General features: G+C 38.8%; 1 protein-coding gene across 1 annotated transcript in view; it reads right to left on the reverse strand.

Moving 5' to 3' along the window:
* Positions 1 to 361: 361 nt before the first annotated feature.
* CEP192 (centrosomal protein 192) overlaps positions 362 to 23,906 on the reverse strand; it is a 67,070-nt gene continuing 43,525 nt past the window's right edge. The window contains exons 34-44 of the mRNA XM_061357420.1: positions 23,321 to 23,493; positions 22,830 to 22,953; positions 17,892 to 17,997; positions 16,278 to 16,482; positions 15,018 to 15,097; positions 14,191 to 14,286; positions 12,522 to 12,641; positions 8,108 to 8,226; positions 7,104 to 7,227; positions 4,408 to 4,466; positions 362 to 841 (exon numbers count right to left, since the gene is read on the reverse strand). Coding sequence (XP_061213404.1) covers positions 703 to 841; positions 4,408 to 4,466; positions 7,104 to 7,227; positions 8,108 to 8,226; positions 12,522 to 12,641; positions 14,191 to 14,286; positions 15,018 to 15,097; positions 16,278 to 16,482; positions 17,892 to 17,997; positions 22,830 to 22,953; positions 23,321 to 23,493 — 1,345 coding nt within the window. The 3' untranslated portion in view covers positions 362 to 702. The remainder of the gene's footprint in view (positions 842 to 4,407; positions 4,467 to 7,103; positions 7,228 to 8,107; positions 8,227 to 12,521; positions 12,642 to 14,190; positions 14,287 to 15,017; positions 15,098 to 16,277; positions 16,483 to 17,891; positions 17,998 to 22,829; positions 22,954 to 23,320; positions 23,494 to 23,906) is intronic.

The raw sequence follows: 23,906 nt of genomic DNA on the forward strand, positions 1-23,906 counted from the left end.
TTCAAAGCAACATCTTTTCACCACACCTAGAGACAGAATACTGGGTTAGACGAAGCGTTCTGGAGGGCTGAACACAGTCTTGCTCATGTTTAATTTACACTGTTTTCACACTGTTAGAGTTAAAACAATGCTCATGCCTCCCACTGAACTGTGTGAGAAGTTAGGGGTTTACTGTCAGATCTTCAATCTGGTCCCAGATTTAACAGAGACATATTATTAACAAATTGGCTTCTGTACTGCAATCCCTTCTCCTGCTCCCCAAAGCTCCCCCCAGCAAATTAGCTTTGCCTAAGGGTAGGCAGCTTGACCCCATACCTACAGCAAGGAATTCTCTGACCAAAGACAGAAATGAGGTAGAATCAACTGTTAACAGATAAATTTTATTTCTGTATTTACAATGCTTAAAATAAAATAGATCAGTATCCAGCTACTCCTAATAAATGCAAAAATAGAAAACTTCCCTTTTCAACAAATGTGCGGAAACATAAATTAGAACATGATAACTTTAAAACATACAATGTTATTTCTCAGTGGTTTTACTATGAAAACAAGCACCGTAATTTATCTTACAAAAGATGTTCCATCAAAGCAGCATCATAGGGCAAAACAAGTAGGACATTAATATGGAACTGTAGTAGCAAATCTTTGAATATTTTAAATGGCATAAACTGGTCTAAATTATTATAAAGTTAGAAAACTGTTCTATTTTTTTGCAATAGCTTTACCACATAGCCGAATATTAAGTGAGCCATATTTGGCCGTTGACACAACGAAGACACCTTCAAACTTTCCTTCTGCCTTTGGCTTGAACTGGACTGGCACATTGATGTAATGATGGGATCTGTAAAAAGGTAATTATGGCATATTCTCTGTTAATAAACAAGTAAATCCTACTCAATAGAGAAATTCTTGTCTAGCTTTGATTTTCACCAAAATAGTACATTGAATGTGCATTGAATCATCAGGTTTATTTTTATAATCTTATTATCCCTTATCTTTCTGAGGGGCTTTGACTGTAAAGGTCATTCTTTCCTCCTCCTTACAGAAAGTACTGCAATACTTTGCTGCTAGTTTACCTACATAAGTTTTGTCTGCCTCTTTTCAATAATATAAACAGTGAATAAACTATATTTAGAAGAAAGTTATTATATTACTTCCCTTCAGAAGTCATGTGACAAGTACACCAAAATTTTCAATTTGTTTTGAAATTCCACCAATTTGAAGCTAGTAAAACAATTTCAATTACTTCTAATTGCATCCACATTAAGCAATATTTTGCAGAATCATTGCAAGTCAATACACCCATCCTCAAACAGTGTTGCAAAGATTTTACATTACACCTTTTTAGGTTATATAATTCCTCTTTTATTCAGATTGCACAAAAACATATCAAATGTAATGGGTGTCTGTCTTAATTGTCAAGAGCCTAAAGCAAATGTTTTAAAGACATAAAGCTATACAAGCAACAAGCTGTAAATGCTGAGTGGTGGCCTATTGGATTCCATGACATCCAACAGAAATATCCAGCACTGACAGACAGGAAACAGTAACAGGCACATACTAGAATAAGGAAGAATTAACAGCATCACTTAATAAGACAAGGAAAGAAAAGACAGCTTTACTTTCTTTTATTGTAGCTTCAGTATTCTCCCCTTAACAGTATTCAGTATTATCCAGCATTCTCTGGAGTGTGCTTATTTTCCTTACTTTGTTCCTACCTTTTCGTATTCCTTTCCTCTACAATAATCCAACCTATGATACTCAGTCTGTGCTCTTACCCTTCTACATTTGGAAATCATAATATTGGCCCTACATAAGGCGAAATGGGAAAGTTCTGACTCCAGCTACTACAGCTCTTTGAGTTAATATATAGAATAAATGCTCTCAGAAATTAAGCACTTCTAGAGGCTTTTTCTTAAGTCCAATAGCCAGAAGCTAGTCAAGAAGAACAGTGCCAAGACAAGCAGAATTCCCTGCAACTAACTGTTTTCTCTTAACAAAAAGTTTTACTTCAAACTTTTCACTATGCCTCCAACTCGGTTACTCACAGGTTGTTGCATCAGTTTCAAGTGGCATTTTCTGAGAAGTAAGGTATGCCTGAAGCTCACTTCATAGACATACTAATACTGCAGGCCTCTAAACACAGTAGCAACAATAGGCAAGTTTAAAAGGAACAGTATGAGTAAGCAGCATCTAAGCCACAGTAACCAGACCTATTGTCATGACTCCTCACACACAGAATGGTGGGTACTGATGACAAAAACAGTTAAGCATAAAACAGTTTTACCTTTTAGTTTAAGAAATATATAGTAATGAAATATATACTACCCTGTAATCAACTAATTTCAGATGACTTCTGAAGGAAATACAAAAGAAACAGCTTATTTTTCAAACTTTTTAGACAAGCATAACCTGGTAGTCCTTTCAGAAACAGAACTTAGCCAAAGGTTTTAAAAAAGTCAGCTGTTTTCAAATGTTTCCCCTTGCAGTTTTGGGTGCTAGATACTGTATTTGGATAAAGCTCATTACTATTTTCAACTGAGTAAACTTTAGTAAAGGAACCAGCTGTGCTACGTATGCATGCTTGTAATGACAATTAAACAAGAACAGGTAAGCCACTATATCAGCTTTTGAAGGTCAGACTCTTGGTATTACATACAAACTTGAAATTCCATTATCCAGATCTAAAACTGGATTACACAGAATTGCTTTCAAATTTGGTCCTCAAAATGAAGAGTATGCAACAGACCATGACACTTTTTTGGCCCTAAAAGATAGGTAGTACTTTGTTTTCACACTCTTATTTGTAAGATGTCCCGTTAACCTAGTTCAGAAGGAAGCAGTTAACAAAGACTCTTCTGACATCCTCCTTGATGCTGTTCTCAAATAAAAGCCATTAAAGAGAAGTTCTTTTAACACTTTTAAAAAAGCATCTATTCAAGTCAAGTAATTATTCTGTGCTTTATGCTCTTAAATGGAATAGCTGCTTCAGATGAATGAATTTTTAAAAAGCCAGGAAAGGCCAATATTTACAACGGAAGAAAAAACTGCTGAAGTTACTAAAAGAAAAGGTTGTAGAATGCTATTAGAAGGTGCAGTATATTCAGCTGATAACCTTTAAAATGGTAGACTGAATTCTAAACTTATTAAAGTCTATTTTCAATAAAAGCAATAGGAGTTTGTCATCTCTTACAGATAATCTAATAAATAGCTTTGACAGCATTCTGCAAGAATTTTTTTTAGACATCTAACTGTTTTCCAGTGAAGTTACTCATCTTCTTTTTCAGGGCAGGCAAGTTATCCTGCCCTTTGCAGTGGTACAGCCTCAGACAGGTCTAGCTAGTCATCTTCATTTTAATAAATTTAACCTTGGTCACGGCCTCCATAAAAAGCCCTTCTGTGCCATCTAATATGACATACTTCGTAAAAAGATGCCAGTTCAATAAAAACACTGGAACCCATGTCTAACACTTCACACTGGAAAGTGGCTTAAGAATACCCTGAATACCTGTGGCTAACACCACCATAGAGTTGTCTTTATCATAAACGTTAAGTATTGTTGGCAGATACAAAACTAGACTAGGAGCCAGAGTATCTAGTTCCATTTACGATTTTGTTCATAATTTCTGTTCTACATGCCCTTTGTTTCCCTGTCTTTAAAATGGGGATCTGTTTAAACTCTAAGAATGTATGCTATATATATGACTTCTAATGAAATGGTTGCATTTCTGTCCTCCTGACAATACCACTGTTACAGAGAAGCATGTGAGATGCTATACTTTTTGAAGAGATGACTAATAGACTGTCAAATACTTGTTGTAATGAACTCCAAAGATGACTGGATTTATTCTGAGGGATTGTTATCACTAACTTGAAAATTCCTTTTATGCAGGTGATGTGCTGAAATACTTGGTGTGACCAGGCAATTCCACTGGCCACTCAAACCCTGTATTTGCTAAGAATCTTTGATGCAGCTCTGCAGGTTTGTCAAATTAGAGGCATGATGAAGGCAATTTGCTTGGACTGTTGTGCAGAAAGTATAAATGGAAGGAATGATTTGATTGCGCACAGCATGCCAAATGGTTAAATGAAGAATGCTTCGAGGCTTAGCATTAAAAGCAGCAGCACTGTTAGAAACAATTTGCAAGGAAGAAATTGGCAGATGCAGAAATAACTGTGTGGGCTCATTCTGCTTCTAACCAAGATTACAGAGTACAGCTTAGCAAAAAGAAAAAAAAATCCTTTTACTAAAAAAAAAAACCCAAAAAAACCCTTTAACTAGACAGCCAGAATGTTAGGTACTTACATCTACATTTCAGCACTGTACATACAGAGAAGATATTTATCTTACTGAATTTCTTGTTTAATTTTTTGTTAGGAGAGAATGTTAGCATATGCATTACTCACCTTAGAGAGTATTTTGAGTGCTTGATGTAGAAAGGCTCTCTGGGACTTCCAAATTTCAGCTGCAATTTAATACAAAATGCTTAAAAGCGCACTATATCTAAGCCTAGCATACTCAATTTATGACATGTTTAAGATAAATCAGGTCACTTACAAATAAAGCTTTACACTGGTTTAGAGAGCAGACTTCAGCCTCTTCAGGAACCTGCTTAGTAAGGTTCCATGGGATATTGCCCTAGAGGGCAGGGGGGCTGAAGACTGTTGGTCGATATTAAAGGATCACCTACTGCAAGCTCAGGAGTGTTGTGTCCCAACTAGAAGGGAGTGCAGCAGGAGGGCCAGGAGACCTCCTGGGATGGATAAGGCGCTGCTGAGGTAACTTAGAAGGAAAGGGAAAAAAAGAGGCTTATAAAAGGTGGAAGCAAGGACAGGCAGCCTGGGAAGAATACAGGGATGGTGTTCAAGAAACTAGGGACCAGGTTAGGAAAGCTAAGGCCCGGTCAGAATTAAACTAGGCTAGGGATGTTAAGGTTAACAGGAAGGGATTCTATAGGTAAACTGCAAATAAAAGACATTAGGGACAACATGAGCCCTTCTCCAGAAGCTCTCAGGAGAACTGGTTGCCCTGGATTTGGAGAAGGCTGAGGTTCTTAATAACTTCTTTGCCTCAGTCTTCACTGGCAAACGGTTTGACCGCACCACCCAAGTCTTGGAAGGCAGACGCAGGGACTGTGAGAATGAAGACCCTAGGCCCACTGCAGGAGAGGATCTGGTTTGAGACCATCTTAAAAACCTGAATGTGCACAAGTCCATGGGACCTGAAGAAATCCATCCACGGGTCCTGAAGGAGCTGGCAAATGAAGTTGCTAAGCCACTGTCCATCATATTTCAAAAATCATGGCAGTCAGGTGAAGTTCCCAATGACGGGAAAAAGGGAAATATTACCCCCATTTTCAAGAAGGGGAAAATTGATGACCCGGGCAATTACAGACCAGACAGTCTCACCTCTGTGCCTGGAAAAATCTTGGAGCAGATTCTCCTGGAAGGCATGCTAAGGCACATGAAAAACAACAAGGGGCTTGGTGACAGCCACCATGGCTTCACTAAGGGGAAATCCTGCCTCACCAATTTGGTGGCCTTCTATGATGGGGCTACAGAACTGATGGACAGGGGTAGAGCAGTTGATGTCATCTACCTGGACTTGTGCAAAGCGTTTGACACTGTCCCCCACGACATCCTTGTCTCTCAATTGGAGAGACATCAATTTGATACGTGGACCACTCCGTGGATAAGGAACTGGCTGGATGGCCACATGCAAAGAGTTGTGGCCAATGGCCCAATGTCCGGCTGGAGACCAGTAACAAGTGGTGTCCCTCAGGGGTCGGCGTTGGGACCGGTCTTGTTCAACATCTTCATCACTGACATGGACAGTGGGATTGAGTGCACCCTCAGCAAGTTTGCCGATGACACCAAGCTGTGTGGTTCTGTTGATACGCTGGAGGGAAGGAATGCCATCCAGAGGGACCTGGACACGCTTGTGAGGTGGGCTGATGCCAACCTCATGAAGTTTAACCATGCCAAGTGCAAGGTCCTACACCTGGGTCGGAGCAACCCCAGGCATAGCTACAGGCTGGGCAGAGAAGAGATTCAGAGCAGACCTGCAGAGAAGGACTTGGGGGTGCTGGTTGATGAGAAAATGAACATGAGCCAGCAGTGTGTACTTGCAGCCCAGAAAGCCAACCGTATCCTGGGCTGCATCAAAAGGAGCGTGACCAGCAGGTCGAAGGAGGTGATCCTGCCCCTTTACTCTGCTCTCGTGAGACCTCACTTGGAGTACTGTGTACAGTTCTGCTGTCCTCAACATAAAAAGGACATGGAACTGTTGGAACAAGTCCAGAGGAGGGCCACGAGGATGATCAGGGGACTGGATCACCTTCCATATGCAGATAGGCTGAGAAAGTTGGGGCTGTTCAACCTGGAGAAGGATGCGTGGAGATCTCATAGCAACCTTCCAGTATCTGAAAGGGGCCTACAAGGGTGCTGGGGATGGACTCTTCATTAGGGACTGTAGTGACAGGACAAGGGGTAATGGGTTAAAACTTAAACAAGGGAAGTTTAGATTGGGTATAAGGAAGAAGCTCTTTACTGTGAGGGTGATGAGGCACTGGAACGGGTTGCCCAGGGAGGTTGTGAGTGCTCCATCCCCTGGTGGTGTTCAAGGCCAGGTTGGACAGAGCCTTGGGTGACATGGTTTAGTGTGAGGTGTCCCTGCCCAGGGCAGGGGGGTTGGAACTAGACGATCTTATGGTCCTTTCCAACCCTAACTATTCTAGGATTCTTCACAGACCCAGGGTTTTAAATTGAAGCACGCACACAATTATGTATGGTAATAAACATTCACATCTCAATATTTCAAGTTAAAAAATTAAATAAATCAAGATAATATGTCTATGCAAACCATAATCTATTCTTTTTTTTCAACTGAAAATATATTACAAATACACTTAATGTTTCAGTCAGGCAAAAGAAAAGGGGAAAGCTACAGGAGAGTAAATTTCTTCAAATATAATACTAACTTTTGACACTAACAAACTAAGACTCGTACTACTGTAATCTGTCAAGAGTAAACAAAAACAGTGCAGATGAACTGCTGCAAGGGCTTATGAAAATCTATTTAAAATAAAGTCTGTCAAACTTACCACATGTGTTGCAAAGGTATTATTCCGCAAGTTGACCTTTATCGTGCGTGATTCCCCAACTGTAGTTACAGGGAAAATATACAGGTCTTCTGGTGCATACACCCCTCGAATGATCTCGTTTTGTCTGATTTGAAAAAGAGATTTAAGATATTAACATTTCCTACTTACACGGTCTGAATATATTGATTGTATATTTCAAGACAACGGATGTATTTTTTGAGACTAAATCGGGAAACACTGAAAGATCCTGAAGGCATTAACTCTCACAAGTTACAGTTTAGTCAGAAATAGTGAAAGCATCACTGTGGCATAAAGGTAAGTAGATATACTTAAACACATGTTCACAATCTGAACTTTTCCCCCATATGCTTTCATAGAGAACTAAACTCTTCTCAGAGATGCTACATTTAATCAAAATATTTTACTTCCCTGCCATGTTCACAGCATCCCATAGGAAGAGAAACAGGAATTAACACTGAAGAACAGTAAGGTTAAGACATGCCGTTACAGTGGTCTTCTCTGAAGTGAATCTACAGGTCACTTTACCTGTAAATTCTCTCCAGAAGGGGATTATACAAAAAATACGCTCAAGATTCGACTGCTAATACCAGTTCATTTGCAACAGCAAATCAAGGTTTGGCAACTTAGAAACCCAACTCAAAAGCACAGAAGGCTGAACAATACAAAGCCATTAAGAGGCTTGGCAAGTCTAGTTTCTTTGCAGCTGTTTACTCTTTAGCTTGGAATCATAGGATAACTCAGTTCAAAAGAGACTCAGGAGGTCTCTATTCCATCCTCTTGTTCCAACCAGGGTCAGCTGTGAGGTCAGACCAGGCTGGTCAGGGCTTTATCCAGTCAGATCCCCAAAACCTTCAAGGACAGAGACCACACAGCCTCTCTGTGCAGCCTGTTCCATCACATCCCTTGTCCTATTGGATTCCTATTACTCCCTTCCCCTTTTTACCCAGTTGCAGACCCTCATTTCAAGTTTTATTCATACATACCCTACTTTAATTGTAGGTGCTTCAGAGTAAACCTTTTCTGGTGTGACTGAAAGCTCAGTTTTTGGGAAGGCACTTGCAGAATCTTTCACAATTAAAGTTTCATTTTCTGTTCTACTACCCTATTGGCAAAAATAGAGAAGACTTTAAACTTTGCATTCAAAAAGTATTTAAGTATTCAAACATTTAAGTCATTTCCCTTACCCAATCCAAGACTTTAATTTATTTAAAGTATAATCTTCCATAAGGAGGAGAGTCTGGATCACTGAAACAGAAGCAGTGTCTTAGGAGGAATACTTTAACAGGTTTCTGTGTCGTACGAGTATTTTGTTACAAGCCAGCTCACAACAAACCAGCAGCGCAGGTGGAATCTTGAGAAGGCTGCTAGCAATGAAGATTCCACCAAAAGCCAAACAAAAAACATTCCTCTGCAGATATTCTGCCCATATGCCTCAAGAACAGTGTCAGCTAAACAGCTGCTCATAGAGAAGGAAGGCCTAAGTCATCATTATAGTTTGGATTCTCACAACAGCAAAAAAGCTTTGTAATAATTTTTTATTATGAACAATACATCCTTCTAAAAGAAAGGTCTCTCCAGAGAGACAGAATCTGGTAATGCATTATATACTAATTGTTACATTCTGAAATTAGGCCAAAATATTTACCATCATCAGGACGCCCATTCCATGTACTCTAGCACAATGAGGCCAGATCACCCTAAGGGAATACTTCGCTAAAGAGCTAGTTTCATATTCTGTAGTCTGTAACAACTCTAGCCAGGTACTGCTTGGAGCCACTTGAGCCACAACATCTTGGACAAAGCTAAAGGACCAGAAGAACCTCCTACACTTACGGTTGTACAACATTATCTCAATTTCTGAAACGGTGCTGACATTTTTAGACAAGCAGTTGATTCCCTTACGCAGGGAAGATTAAAAAAAATATTCCTCTTCAATAGAGCTGCTATGACAAACTTGTCTTTTAGACATTAATTTCTTCTAGTGAAAGAGCTGCTAATCAATCAGTCTGTCAGAAATAGCAGCAGCCAAAAAAAAAAACCCAAACCTTAAATTTACAGAAAATTTTCCATTGCAAATAACCAATAACAGTAGAACCCAGTAGATAAAGACAAGAAAGGATCTGTGCATGTGTCTCACTTCAAGAGCTTTTAATTTCCTATGTAGTAAAAATTAGGGGTATCCTGCCTCAGTATTATAAGTCAAATTCTAATTTATCAATAAGGCAAGTTTACAGCATGAGAAGAAGGAGATGGAAAAATCATCAGAAGTTCCCCAGTATTTATAAGGGCATCCTGAAGTACTACATGCTTTACCATAGCCCATACTGACTTTTCCCGTTTCAAATGAAAGCAGTATATTAACACTGTACAGATGGTTATAACTGAGAGCTCTTGTTCCAAAGCCACCTCAGGAGTATACAAATTTGTTTAGCTTTAAAATTGGAATTACTTTGCTCATAGAGTTTAAAGATATTTTCCTCCTCTCACTTCTGGTATACCCAAAGAAGATGAAGCTCTGTACTGCTGATAAAAAGAGTAAAACCAGGACTCTTAGATAGCAATATGTTTTCTTTTAAGTATTAAGAAATCCAGCTCAGTTTTTCGCAAAATGCTACCTTAAGAAGTCGCATAGTTGCACATCTAAACTGCATAAACCATGAACATTAGAAAATGATATGCGCTTAACATCTGTAGTATCTTCAAACTTTATGAAGTGCTCAACTTTGTACATGCTAATGGAGCAATCTGAACTTCAGTGCCACCTCAGTTGTCCGGTAGGATCTTGCCAATTCCCAATTTCACTCAGAAAAGACCAACAATTACACTGAAATATCAACCCAAGACTTCAGTGCACAGTGGCAATACTCTTTCTTAGCTCAATGATCTTAGAAACTGTTTCACAGGAAAAGAGAAAACTAAGTTTGAATGGCCAGTATTGAGAAGGTTGAGGTTACAAAGAATGTGTATGTAGAATCCCTCCTTTAGTTATTTTTGGGATCACTTCTGGACACATTATCTTCTGAGCTCCTGACTACTGCTTCCAGTGGTGGGAACTGCAAATGCATGAAGGGCATAATCAAAGTCACAGTCAGTGAGCTTTTCAGGGAATAACAAAAATAGTAAGTGCCACTAATTTTCCTAACATCACCTTGTTCTTTTAGATCTTTCCTGAGTTATTCCAAATTTTTAATTTCTTTTGAAGCCGTCCTTTAAATAAATACCACTCAGTTACTCTGAATGACAGTCAGTCAGTTTTCCAACTTCATTCTATCAAAAGTCACATTAACCAGAGCCATAGCCCTCTGCCTCAGCAAATCCAGCAGAACAAGTCCTTTTCAAAGTTGTAGTTAGATCTCTAGGATATAATAGGTTGGAACTGACATGTCTTCTTGACCAGAAGTGGATCTGAATTAAAAACAGCAACAACTTAAGTTCTGCGTTGTCCCCTCTTACAAGCAGCTGTGTAGTTCCTTATTGAGTTCAGAAAGGAAGTACTTCCCTTTAAACTCTTCTTCAAAGTGATAATGGCACATTGCAAGTACTTTATACAAAAATTTTCCCATATGCACAAAGAGATGTTGAAAAGATCTAATTGTAACAGCTTTAAAAAAAAAAAAAGAGGAACAAATCTGACACATTCAAAAACATTAATATCAAGTTGTGCTGCTCAAAGATTTCCACAACTCTGACAGTTAGTCGTGTTTTAAGAAGAAAATTATTCAAAACTCTGGATTTCTGATAAAGAATGAATCTCTCAATTTCATCTAGTTTTAAACAGACAAATGACAGACGCTTTCCTCATTTTAAGGAAAATTATGTTCAAAGAATAAGATGAAAGCTGAGTAAAAATATCCTCCCAAACCAAACATTATACAGATCTCATTCTTCATGCCAAAATTAGAAGCTATTAAAAAAACACATTTTTAACAAGTCCTCTTTTCAACACAATTAAGTACTGGGAAGAACAAGGACCCTACAAAATAAAAGGTAAGGTAACCCAGCAAGAAGGATAAGTCAAGTTCCTACTACTGAAACAAGCTTGGTACTCTAAAGAAAGGTCCCAGATCTCTGTCTGGGCTTCTCAGAAAATCAAGTCTAGCTTTCTGAAGAGGACAGGAAAGCATATATAGCTATCACGCAATACTGAGTGTAGAAAGCTCTTCACAGAGCTGGAATTAAGCTGCTGGCAGAGGTCCAGAGAAGGACATCAAAGCTGGTGAAAGGTCTAGAGCACAAGTCTTAAGAGGAAGAGCTGAGGGAACTGGGGTTGTTTAGTCTGGAGAAAAAGAGGCTCAGTGAGAACGCTATTGCTCTCTATAACTACCTGAAAGAAGGACAGAGAGAGGTGGGCATTGGTCTCTTCTCCCAAGTAATAAGTGATAGCACTAGAGGAAAAGGCCTCAAGCTGCACCAGTGGAGGTTTAGACTAAATATCAGGAAAAATTTCTTCAATGAAAGGGTGATCACGCATTGGAACAGGCTGCCCAGGGCAGTGGTGGAATCACCATCCCTGGAAGTGTTGAAAACATGCATAGATGAGGCCCTTAGTGACATGGCTTAGAGATGGACTTGCAAGTCCTGGGGTAACTGTTGGACTTTATTATCTTAAAGGTCTTTTTTCAACACTGTTGATACTATGATTCTATAGTAAGGTCATTTAAACAATCATTAGAATTCATTCTTCTCAATAGTAATAGATTCTCTGTCCTATGTAGACTCCTACTGTACAGAGACAGGGATTAAAAGCAAGGTAAGGAGAGCTCACAGAGAAAAACAGTTCTAACTCCCAACCCCTCCTCCTTCCAAGCCTCACCATAAAGTTAGAGCTGAGGAACAATAGGTGAGCAAAGATGAGCTGCAGTTCATTCACTCCTACAAAGAGTTCTCAAATTCATTCCCACCTGGATGGGAATTGTTGCTCCCAATAAAATTCTTGAACAGATTCTATCAGAGACGCAACCATATCTCCAATATGGATATTTGAAAATTCCAATATTGCATTAAGCTACAAACTATAGCAATGGTCAATTACTTTGTTAGGTTATTTACAAAAATAAAACCATTCCACTTAGGGTTTGATACAAACAAATCTGCATCTACAAAAGCAGTTCCCACAGAAAGCAAGTTTGTCTCTAGTTTCTTTCAGCAAAATAAAATTTTACATCTTAAATGGAAAAAGATAATTCAGTATCACATAAGCAGGGTGAAAAAGGTATTTTTGTAGCATAAGAAAACAGTACAGTTTAGTCCAACAAAAATATCAGCACAGTCTGGGTTTGGGTTGTGGTTTTTTTTCAGAATACACCAGCACATACAATAAAGAGTACTGTACAGTAAAATTAAAATGCTACCAAAAATTTGTTTTCAGGCCAACATTTATAGCATTTATATACTTACTGCTCCAGAAAGCTGAAATCTTAATTTGTGTTTCCAACCAGGTTTTTCAACCGGGTGACACTCAAGATCCCAGAACTGGGAGTAATCCCCTATATCTCTAGGCAAAAAGATGACAACAACCTACAACAAGAGAAAAAAATTAATTCACAGAAGCTTGTTAAAATAATCTACACATCTTCAAAATCTTACCTACACAAAGTTACAGTCAAGTCAGCACAAAGCTTACATGCTACAGATCATACATTCCTCATACAGGTAATCTTGCACAAAACAATACAGCTCATCCTCGTTTGCTCACAAGAGAAAAAGTTTTGATGAAATAGATTGTGCAAGCAATTTCAAACAAAACCTGAGTTCAGCTAATCTGCTTTAAGCAAAGTCAGCAAATGCTTGCACAATTATTTCCATTAGCAAAATGGGGTAGAAGGAGACCAAGAGGAAAAACATGCAGCTGAAAGACAGCAATACCCTCATCTCTCAGGTAAGCTATGAACAACTGCACTCCTTCAGCTCCAAGTCTGTAAACACACTGTGCTACAAATACTAAAAGGCCTGAAATTTAAATCAACTTGCAGGCTATGCATTTGGTTACCCCTGGAGGTAACCTGTGTAACAAACGCCTGTCTCTGTATAGTGGTGTACCAGGTAAATTCAGGAATTGTGTTCGAAGTTGAGGTTGGGGGAAGAAAGAAAAGGGGAGCAGCAGATTAGAATAGACCACTACAGGTATATCAAATTAGCCAATCATCATACCCACTGCAAAAAACAGCAAACCACAATAGCACTGTACCTTATCTGCTCCAGCCAATGGCCTGACATGCCAATAATGTAAATGTTATCCAAATAAGCCTGAACTAGGATTGCTAAGGCAAAGACAACTGTTTAAATTCAAATAATGATTTTTCAATGTTATGAAATAATTGTGAAACTGGACAGGAGAAAGTGTAGTTTTTTTAATTGTGCAAACAGATTAAAAATCCTATCATAGAATCGTAGAAATAATACAGTTAAGGAATGTCAATAATCCATAATGATTAAAAGATAGGTGTTCATGAATATGAACAGCAGTGAAGTAGCATTGAGGGAGAAGATGAGGGACAAAAGCCCCATAAAAACCCACTCAGTATGTCCTTGGATGTACTTGATAATTGTGGTTATGAAACCCTCTACTGGTCAGGAGATAAAATAGTCAGTCAAATGAGATCAACGTGAAGAACAGATAACTGTTATTAAACAAGTATGACAAGACTGCTTCAAAGGAAGGGAAACCAGTTCTCACACCAGTTTCATAAGAACTCAGCATTATTTGTGATTTTCTAGTGGATTCTTATAAAAGATTTAGAAACAATTTTCTGTTATAGAATAATTTATCTTAAAAAAAAAAAAAAGGAACAAAATAAAAAAAGAAACCAAAATAGTACATTGAAGCCAAACTACAGATCACATAAATCCATAGAATCTACTCAGCTGACATTGTAACAGTTGTGGTAAGTAGATAGTGACTACCTGATACTCCCCAGAACGCAGCTGTGGAAGGTCATTTTATCATAATTTGATAAAATACAACCTGCTTGTAATTTCAACTGTTATTTCAGAGAGCTTGTCACATAAAATCCTATTTTTACAACTGAGATATAAATATTTCATGCATAATAGTGTGTCATTGTACCTTCTCTTCTCCATGAGCTTCAAGAGTACCAGAAACACGGGAACATCTGAAAGCGGAGTAAGTAACTCTATAAACGCATCCAGTTCCATCCACATCCTGCAAATAAAGTTATGAGTCAGATTCAGATGGGAAAGAAAACAAGAACACAACACAAAAAAACCCAAACCACACAATACACCCACTACCATTGCACAGAACTGAAGAAAATACGCCCAATCAAGCTGCTTTCAAGTGAACAAATACTGACTTCCTAAAGACAAATGAATAATGACTAAAACTGCTACAACAACTATGCAGCCACCTAAATAGGACGTCAGTAGATATAAGGTGGTGCACTGCCTGGAACATGGCACAGTCATCTTCTGGGCTACAGCTAAGACTGCTACATAACCATTTTTCATCATTTCTTGACAACAGAGCACAATAATTCTAGGATAAAAATCAATGTGACCATCACCACATTTCAGACTATCAAAAAAAAAACAGCAAAGCATTTACAAATATCGACAGTAAATCCATGAGAACTGCAAAAGCAACAGCAGTGTAATTCAAATATCCTTGACCTAACTTAAATTACCTACATGGGTAACATGTACAGCATAACAGCAGTACAAGTCTCGAAACAAGGCAAGTTTAGCATTCTGCAGCCAAAAGGAACACCCCTCTTCTATGCACACTTAATTACATACTGCAATCTGGATGGTCATACGGGATGAGGAGAAGGAAACTTTCTTGAGAGGTTGGAAGGAGAAAAAGAGAGCAGCATGAAAAGCAGGAAAACCACCCAAGAAATATGCATAAAACTACCAATGCAATCATTCGCTTACTTTAACATAGGGTGGGGCAAAAGATGACAAAAACCACTTCAGAGTTTCGTCCCCTTTATTCTCCATTTCCAGGTAACTCTCTAGAAGAGAATTATCAGATTAGTATATTAAACGTCTTCATTCAAGTATCTTTAGTGGAAAGAATTTAGACAGAAACTATGTTTCAAGACATGAAGGAAACAGTTCTGGTGAAGCCAACTCCAAGAGCAGACTCAAAGCACACTATCATAAAATTCTTGACAGTTTATACAAAATAAATTGTCAGAAAATCCCAACTTCAACAGTTATCAATAGGCATATTTCACACCTGAAATGTGCATTTTGCCAAGGATCAACAGAAGATTTGTAAGATCATCTCAGTCTAGAGTAGCACTTCAGGAAGTTCAGCTGCATATGTATTATACAGCGCATTTATAGCAATAGAAAAAGAAAGGAATATTATATTATGCTCCTCTTTCTTAAGTGTATGAAAGAAACCCAGATATAATTGATAAATTAAGACTTGAAATTTCTAAAGTCTGTTGAATAAAAATGTAGCATCAGTGAATCATAAAAAAACCCTCATTACCTAGAAAACTAAGCTGTACCAAAAAATCTGGTATCTAGGTAACAGAATGACAGTTTCGTACAGTAATTTGGAGAATTCCAAGCATTACTGGAATTACAAGTACAGACTGAGGATTTAAGACTCCATTATCAACAGTGTCCTCCTCAATCATTAAGTACAAGACAAGGATAGCCAGATTCATAGCTAACATTCCTATCATCTTAAGAAAGAACATTTATTTCTCTGCTATACACAGATTTAGCTTGTATCTCAGGGACACATACACAGATGAGAATGGGCCTACTGCAAACGTGCATTGACCCAAAAGAGCTTCACCAAAGTGCAGCAATCTCACAGTGCCCTTTTTGCCAGGCACAGTATGGTTACATTCATCATAGCTGCTTAAAAATCGGCAACTTACCTGTTGTACACAAAAGCTATCTGTGGGAAAAAGTGTGACTGTCCTGCATGAGGAGAAGACAAAAAAGAAGGGAGATGGGGAGGAAAAGAAGGAAAAAGTAAAAAAAATAAAAAAATAAAAAACTAAAAAAGGACTTCTGAAAAGAGTTCCATCACAACGAACAACATTTCAAACTAGAGACAGAGTAAGGGAACTGGTCAACTAAGCCATTCAAGTCCCAAAACATACAATATAGCAAACTGACCACAAGATACTACAGACGTTGCATCATTTAGTAAGCAAGCAGTATTACCTGAGCTTTGGCCAGGTCTTGTTTTAGGAAAAACAATGGTTCTGTTCTTTAGTTCCATTTTTGTTAAAGGGAGCACAGTGAGAGCCTTTGGCACATGAACAGTAGGATTTTCAGACTGTGGAGTAAACGTATCGCATCTTCGAGATGAAAAATCTGCTCCAGGCGCATACTGTCTAACTGCCTCTCGAATCTGCACTTTAATAAACTTTTGCAGAATTTGGAGAGAAAGAAATATTTAAATAGTGAACATGGATATATTGACAAGACAAACAATATAGCTCTATTTCCTTGAGCTAGAAGAGCTCATGTTGCTTAGCTTTACATTCCAACAAAGGAGAAGACCTGGTGATTTAGTGTATGAGACTAACTTCAGTTCACAAAGTTTAAAGATTTTAGGACAAGCTTAATGTAGGAGAATTGGAAAATTTACTGAAAGTTTGCTATCTAGACATTTTGCTTCAATAGGAATAATAAATTTAATTGAAAATTCTTACAATATTCTCTGCTTGCAGAGAATGAGAATGGGGCTGCCTCAAACAGAAGGAGCTTTGTGTTCACTTTTGATACATAATTAGCACTTCTAAAAACTTCAGTTAATGCTAGTCAAATCTTGGCATACTTTTTGCTTAATTAGATAGGTAGCAAAGAAATGGCAAAAGCATTATGGAACTACCAGATCTCTTACAACTGGACTGAGTTTGCTACATTCTCTACTTTTGTCCTAGGAGATTTCCTCTCAAATCCTTTTCTCGTATTGTAGAACATTACATAGTTAAATATGTGCACTTTCTTCATTTCCTTCTCAATTCACTCTCTTCAACAACTTCCCTGTTTGTTTGGGGTCTTTTTAAGGCAGTTTCCAATTTTGTTTCTTACCGCACCTTCCTCCATTAAGAAGGAAAGTAGATATGCCTTTTTTATCCTTTCACTGTTTTATTTCCCTCTCCATGCAGTTGCAATTAACCCAAAATACATACTGGCTGTAAAAACAAAAAAAACAAGTATCTATTTATTTTGGGGGGAGATTAGCAAGGAGTCTTTCTGCTTTTAAACTGATGAAAGAAGAAACTGTTGGCTTCATAAGTTTTATTTATATGCCTTAACTTAATCAGGGAAAAGTACTGGGTTAAAATGCATGAAAAGCAAGAACCTAGTCTAGACATTCTTTATCACAGACTTGTCAGCCAGCACATTAAGTTTAGCTTAAGGCAGCTCAAAAGAAGCTATGGTAACTTGTCCCACAACCTTCTTTAATTTCTTTTTTTAAAAAATATTACATAGACTACTTTTATATATTCATACATATAGATATTTAGCATTTTAGAAAATGATGCATAAGGCAGTGGTGGGTGCACAGATGAAATTTTGCTGACAAATGAGTAAGCATTCACATCATATTATTTCTTCAGAGATGAAATGAACTAAGAATCTCAATTTGCGCAACAGCCTCACAACTATATTTATTCTTATAAGACAACTTTACAAATTAGAGAGAATAATGAAAGTTGAGAAAACTGCTGTTTCACACCTAAAAGATTTTAGCAATGTTACCAGACCTTATCCAGCACAGTAAAACAAAGAGTTTCAATCCCAACTCTCAAGTAAGCCACGAACCTTTTGTCCATTATCACAATGGATATAGATTAGGCCACTCCAAGGAATTAATGCAGGTTTTGTGGCAAGTGATGGGTTAGGGCTCACCAGAATTAGTGTACTGCTCCTAATAAATAAAAATAAAGTAAAATTAAAAGAAAATATTTGCACAATCTTCATGTTAGAATGAGTATCTACAACAGATATCACTAGTCCTCTGCCCCCCAAAAAGAAATGTACTTTTAACATAGCAGGTCAGTGAAGATGATCTAGAGATAGTTAAATTTCAGGTATTCAAATAACTTAGTACTCAGAAACTTAGAACTCAGGTTCTTAATGACTTCTTTGCCTCCGCCTTCACTGGCAAAGGCTCTGACCATACCACCCAAGTCTTGAAAAGCAGACAAAAGGACTGTGAGAATGAAGACCCTAGGCCCACTGTAGGAGACGATCTGGTTTGAGACCATCTTAAAAACTTAAACGTGCACAAGTCCATGGGACCTGAAGAAATCCATCCGCGGGTCCTGAAGGAGCTGGCAAATGAAGTTGCTAAGCTGCCGGCCATCATATTTCAAAAATCATGGAAGTCAGGTGAAGTTCACAGTGACTAGAAAAAGGGAAATATAACCCCCGTTTTCAAGAAGGGGAAAATGGATGACCAGGGAATTACAGACCAGTCAGTCTCACCTCTGTGCCTGGAAAAATCTTGGAACAGATTCTCCCAGAAGGCATGCTAAGGCACATGAAAAACAACAAGGTGCTTGGTGACAGCCAGCATGGCTTCACTAAGGGGAAATCCTGCTTGACCAATTTGATAGCCTTCTATGATGGGGCTACAGAACTGATGGACAGGGGTAGAGCAGTTGATGTCATTCACCTAGACTTGTGCAAAGCATTCGACACTGTCCCACACGACATCCTTGTCTCTCAGTTGGAGAAACATCAATTTGATGGATGGACCATTCCGTGGATAAGGAACTGGCTGGACAGCCACATGCAAAGAGTTGTGGCCAATGGCTCAGTGTCCAGCTGGAGACCAGTAACGAGTGGTGTCCCTCAGGGATCGGTGTTGGGACCAGTCTTGTTCAACATCTTCATCGCTGACATGGACAGTGGGATTGAGTGCGCCCTCAGCAAGTTTGCTGACGACACCAAGCTGTGTGGTTCGGTTGATACGCTGGAGGGAAGGAATGCCATCCAGAGGGACCTTGACACGCTTGTGAGGTGGGCTGATGCCAACCTCATGAAGTTTAACCATGCCAAGTGCAAGGTCCTACACCTGGGTCGGAGCAATCCCAGGCACAGCTACAGGTTGGGCAGAGAAGAGATTCAGAGCAGCCCTGCAGAGAAGGACTTGGGGGTGCTGGTTGATGAGAAAATGAACATGAGCCGGCTTCAGTGTGCGCTTGCAGCCCAGAAAGCCAACCGTATCCTGGGCTGCATCAAAAGGAGCGTGACCAGCAGGTCGAAGGAGGTGATCCTGCCCCTCTACTCTGCTCTCGTGAGACCTCACCTGGAGTATTGTGTGCAGTTCTGGTGTCCTCAACATAAAAAGGACATGGAACTGTTGGAACAAGTCCAGAGGAGGGCCACGAGGATGATCAGGGGACTGGATCAACTTCCATATGAAGATAGGCTGAGAAAGTTGGGGCTGTTCAGCCTGGAGAAGAGAAGGCTGCGTGGAGACCTCATAGCAGCCTTCCAGTATCTGAAGGGGGCCTATAGGGATGCTGGGGAGGGACTCTTCATTAGGGACTGTAGTGATAGGACAAGGGGTAATGGGTTAAAACTTAAACAGGGGAAGTTTAGATTGGATATAAGGAAGAAGTTCTTTACTGTGAGGGTGATGAGGCACTGGAATGGGTTGCCCAGGAAAGTTGTGAGTGCTCCATTCCTGGCAGTGTTCAAGGCCAGGTTGGACAGAGTCTTAGGTAGCATAGTTTAGTGTGAGGTGTCCCTGCCCAGGGAAGGGGGGTTGGAACTAGATGATCTCAAGGTCCTTTCCAACCCTAACTATTTCATGATTCTACGAAACTTAACAGTAACATACTTGCTTGTCACTGATGGTTGTATAAGGGGTCATGAGGAAAGAATAAAACTTATCTATTGTTAGCATTTACAACCAGTCAGACCACGGAAAGCAGACATAACTATATGTTTCAGAAAAATAAGCTTCAATACTAGTCAAAGAAGGGAACTGTACTGTTCAAACAAAGTATACTGCATAAACTCTATTTCAAGAATCTTTTAAACTTTCTAGTCACAGGGAAGCAGCTTGCTTTCCTTCTTCCCATGCAGAACTGATATTGAAAAATAGAAAAGCCTTTCAATGTTACCAATGCTTTCTACAGTTATTTAGGGGACACTGAAAAGTCAAAAATCACTTGAAGCAGTTAAGGCATCACTCAGTAATTTGACCGCTGAGAAGACACGTTCTGATTTATAATGTTCTATATTCTATACTAGAGACATTTAAACAAAGGAGGGGAGAAAGAAAGCCCTGAAGCATTTATAAATGAACACAAAAATCACTGAAGTAAAGGTCATTGGTTGTTACGTTGGCAAAAGCACTCAAGCTACACCTGAAGAATAAATGTAAAATGTCATTAGCACAGCACTTTGCATTTGAAAGATCTAGTGTAGTATTAAGATCAGTCCCCTAGGAAAGTTGGTTCCATAATCATTGTCACAGTTTGACCATCTCTACAAACCAACAGATGTTAATGGCCTTAAAATATTAAATCAGGATACTGGTATTTCCTTAAAAAATTGTCGGTGTTTTTTGAGTCTCAGAGGTTTTCAGAATCTTTTCAGTCATGGTTCTCCTTTCTCATGTACAAGCTGTGCTCATAAGAATATAATTTACTAAGTACACACACACTGTTATCACAAGGTATTCCATCGTCTCATTCCCACCAGCATGCCTTTGACATTTACTGCAAACTTCCAATGCAAATCAACTTGCACAGGGTCACAAAGCATGTATCTCTTGAAAGAGTCATATTCAACCTAAAGACACTACCTTCATTGCCACAGAAAGGAGCAGAACCTAGGAAAGAACCAGTTTCAATAGGTGACTCTTGCAACTTCTGGAGATTCCAACAGTCCCTACTCCAAAAGAGCAATTCCTTTCACAGCACTTACCAATGCTCCCAACACTGAGGCACAGCAAACAGGCCAGGGGATAGTCTCAGTTCACCTCCACAAGAAAATCTCTTGGAATGGTGCTAAATTCATTAGGACTTGGGACTTTATAATTCCACATTCAGGCAGGTCAGAGACTGCCTTCTGCTCATACCACAGAACTTAAGCGGTTTAGTCCAGGTGAAACAGGGGGTGGTTTGCTTGCTACAGAGTGGCAGTCCCTGATATTAGGACCTTCTTTCAGCATTCCCAAGAAATCAGACTTTCTCCTTTCCTGACCTAAATCAGTTCAAGAATTCTGCAGGCTCCAGCCACTGCAGTCTGGCTGGCTACTGTCCTCACAGGATGACTGCTCTGGGCACTTCTGGGAGGTGGTCATGACAAGCAGAAAACTGGGCAAGCATAGCTTGCTGTGCTTAAGGCAACTGTTCCCATGGGTCTGTTTCCCACCTGCAGGCTTCTGTTCTTGATCAAGACTACTTATTTGGACCCAGTGTGTAAGGTTTCAGTTCAATCTTTTCCAGTGAAGGGATCACATTTTAAAACTAGGCAGTGCAAAAAAATTGCTTGCAGAAGGCCTTCGATTCCCTGATTTTAAGACATGTTTCCACAAACAGTCCTGAGACTAGTGTTTGAGACACTCAAGATGATCTTACTTTCACAGCTACTGCAAAGTTGTTCATTGTTCTCTCTTTTTGAAATCATTGTCCTTTGTACTGACTGTATCTGCAAAGAGTAGCAAATATCATAGCCCTTCCAGAAAACCCTCTTGTTCTGTTCTCACTAGTGATGAAAGGTCCCCAGCAGTAAATGCCAGAATTTACATCTATATTTAAGTGTTTAAATGTCCTACATCTTGCATGGTGATACAAGACTGAAAAGAAAGTATCTGTTTGGGCAAACATCTACAAAGTTAAAGAAACTACTTAAACAAAACTCAGAAAGCAAGACCAATTTTTTTGTGGAACATACGACTTTTTTGGGGAAGACAAGAATAGTAACAGGGTCTTAAAAGCCTTTCTGAACTGACCTTAAAAAAAAGCCCATAAATTCAGAAGTGAGAGGTGGTCAGAACTTCCAATCGTTTTATTGTGAAAGAATTCACAAATGCCCATGGGAAGTCTCTGCAGTGATATTATGACTACTGTTCTGAAATCCTGCTAATTAAGACACAGGTGACCTGACACTGGCCTGTCATCCTTTTCATATCTACAGATATTGAGAAGCCAAAGACTGAGTGGCAAAACACAGTTTTGTTAGAATGTAAGATCACCCTCACAAACAAGTTCTGATAAATATCAGCACATTTGAAAAAGAAAATACTCAGTCCCCAGAAAAGCAGCAGTCTGTAAGAACTGTTATTTTGGGGTTGGTTTGTCTGTTGCCAGGGAAGGGGGAGAAGTCCTTTCTGTTTTGAAACACAGAGGTGATTTTTAAATGAATAACCATTGTGAAAGGAGGTTTTTAAAGCTTCTGCTTTGTTAACCATCCAGCTCCTGGAAAATTATGAAATAATAACAGTAATTCCAGGCTCAAAAAATTTCTGTCCTCCTATGTGACAGAACGTCACCTTCAGGTGACAGAAGAACATTCCCTCTATGGAGGCTATAAATGGACAGAGTCCTAATACATAAAAGCTAGATTTGCACATCATCTGATGAAAATAGTTCCAGGGTATATAGTCTAAACAAACTAAAATAAATTCCTAAACCTAACCAAAATTCCTAAATTAACAGAATTCCTAAATTAAAAAGAAATTCCTCCAAAACCTCAACACACTTCCACACGTAAAGGAATCTATGAAAAGAAACTTACTCTGGCTCGACCACTCCATGTTGTGGGGTTATAGTAAGGCAGTGAGCTGGCCACGAAAGCTCAAATGCCAACATCCTATTAGAATTGTTGACAATTTGAACATGTCCAGTATCTGCTGTTCCACCTGTAGTACAGAAGAAGGCATAAAAATCTAACACATATAAAAAGTCACAGAAGTGTCTGAGATTCAAAGATGCAATTAAGATAAAGCATTTCCTGCCTAATTTTTACTTTCACGATGCTTTAAAATCTTCACAGGTATGCAGTGCATATTACATGTATACACACACACAGAGCACATTACCTCTAACAACTTAACAAAAAACTCTATTCAAGCCAAGTTTACTATTTAGCTGTAAAACTACTGCAGCAAAATTATTGGTCAAGCCACATTTACAAATGAGAATAATTAAACATATGGTATGCAGTTCAGTTATTTTAATACTTAAGTGGTTATTTTATTAACTTCAGAAAAAAACACCCCAACTTACCAATAGAAGGAGACGTCAAAGTTAAGTATTCTGGTTTGACAATCCAAGTCTGTTGAGTGTTTGATTTACTCTGAACCAGATCATCAGTTGTTATAGGCAATGGAGGACCCTGAGGTCCTTTAACAGGAAGAACATCCAAAGTTGTATTGATATGTCTGTCAGAGTTCTCAAATCTGAAAATAAGATTTCATTAAGCAAAAGTACTAATAAAAGTAACTCACGAGTAATTATAACAGCCTACTCTTAGTATTTCTCAAGATTTAATAATGAAATACAATCTTCTTTACATGGGCTTTCAATTTAATTCAATTCTTCATTATTAAGAAATTAATTCAGCAGCTATATCAGAACAATTTTTTCACAACATTTTTTCCATGTTTAGAACTGGAAGGTACTGTTTTGATTGGAAAGTACTAAAATAAGCAGTCATCTTTGTATATATTTTATTCAGATTAAGAAAGTACTGGAGAGAGAAATAAGGCAATGAAAGTCATAAGTCACAGAAAGCTGAAGGTTAGGAGGGACCTCTGGAGATCACCTAATCCAACCCCATTCAAAGCAGGGTCATCTACAGCAGGTTACTCAG

This window comes from Neopsephotus bourkii, unplaced genomic scaffold (assembly GCF_033783945.1).
Source record: "Neopsephotus bourkii isolate Nb327-2 ecotype Australia unplaced genomic scaffold, CSIRO-AGI_Nbou_v1 NB_894, whole genome shotgun sequence".
NCBI classification, from domain to species: Eukaryota; Metazoa; Chordata; class Aves; order Psittaciformes; family Psittacidae; genus Neopsephotus; species Neopsephotus bourkii.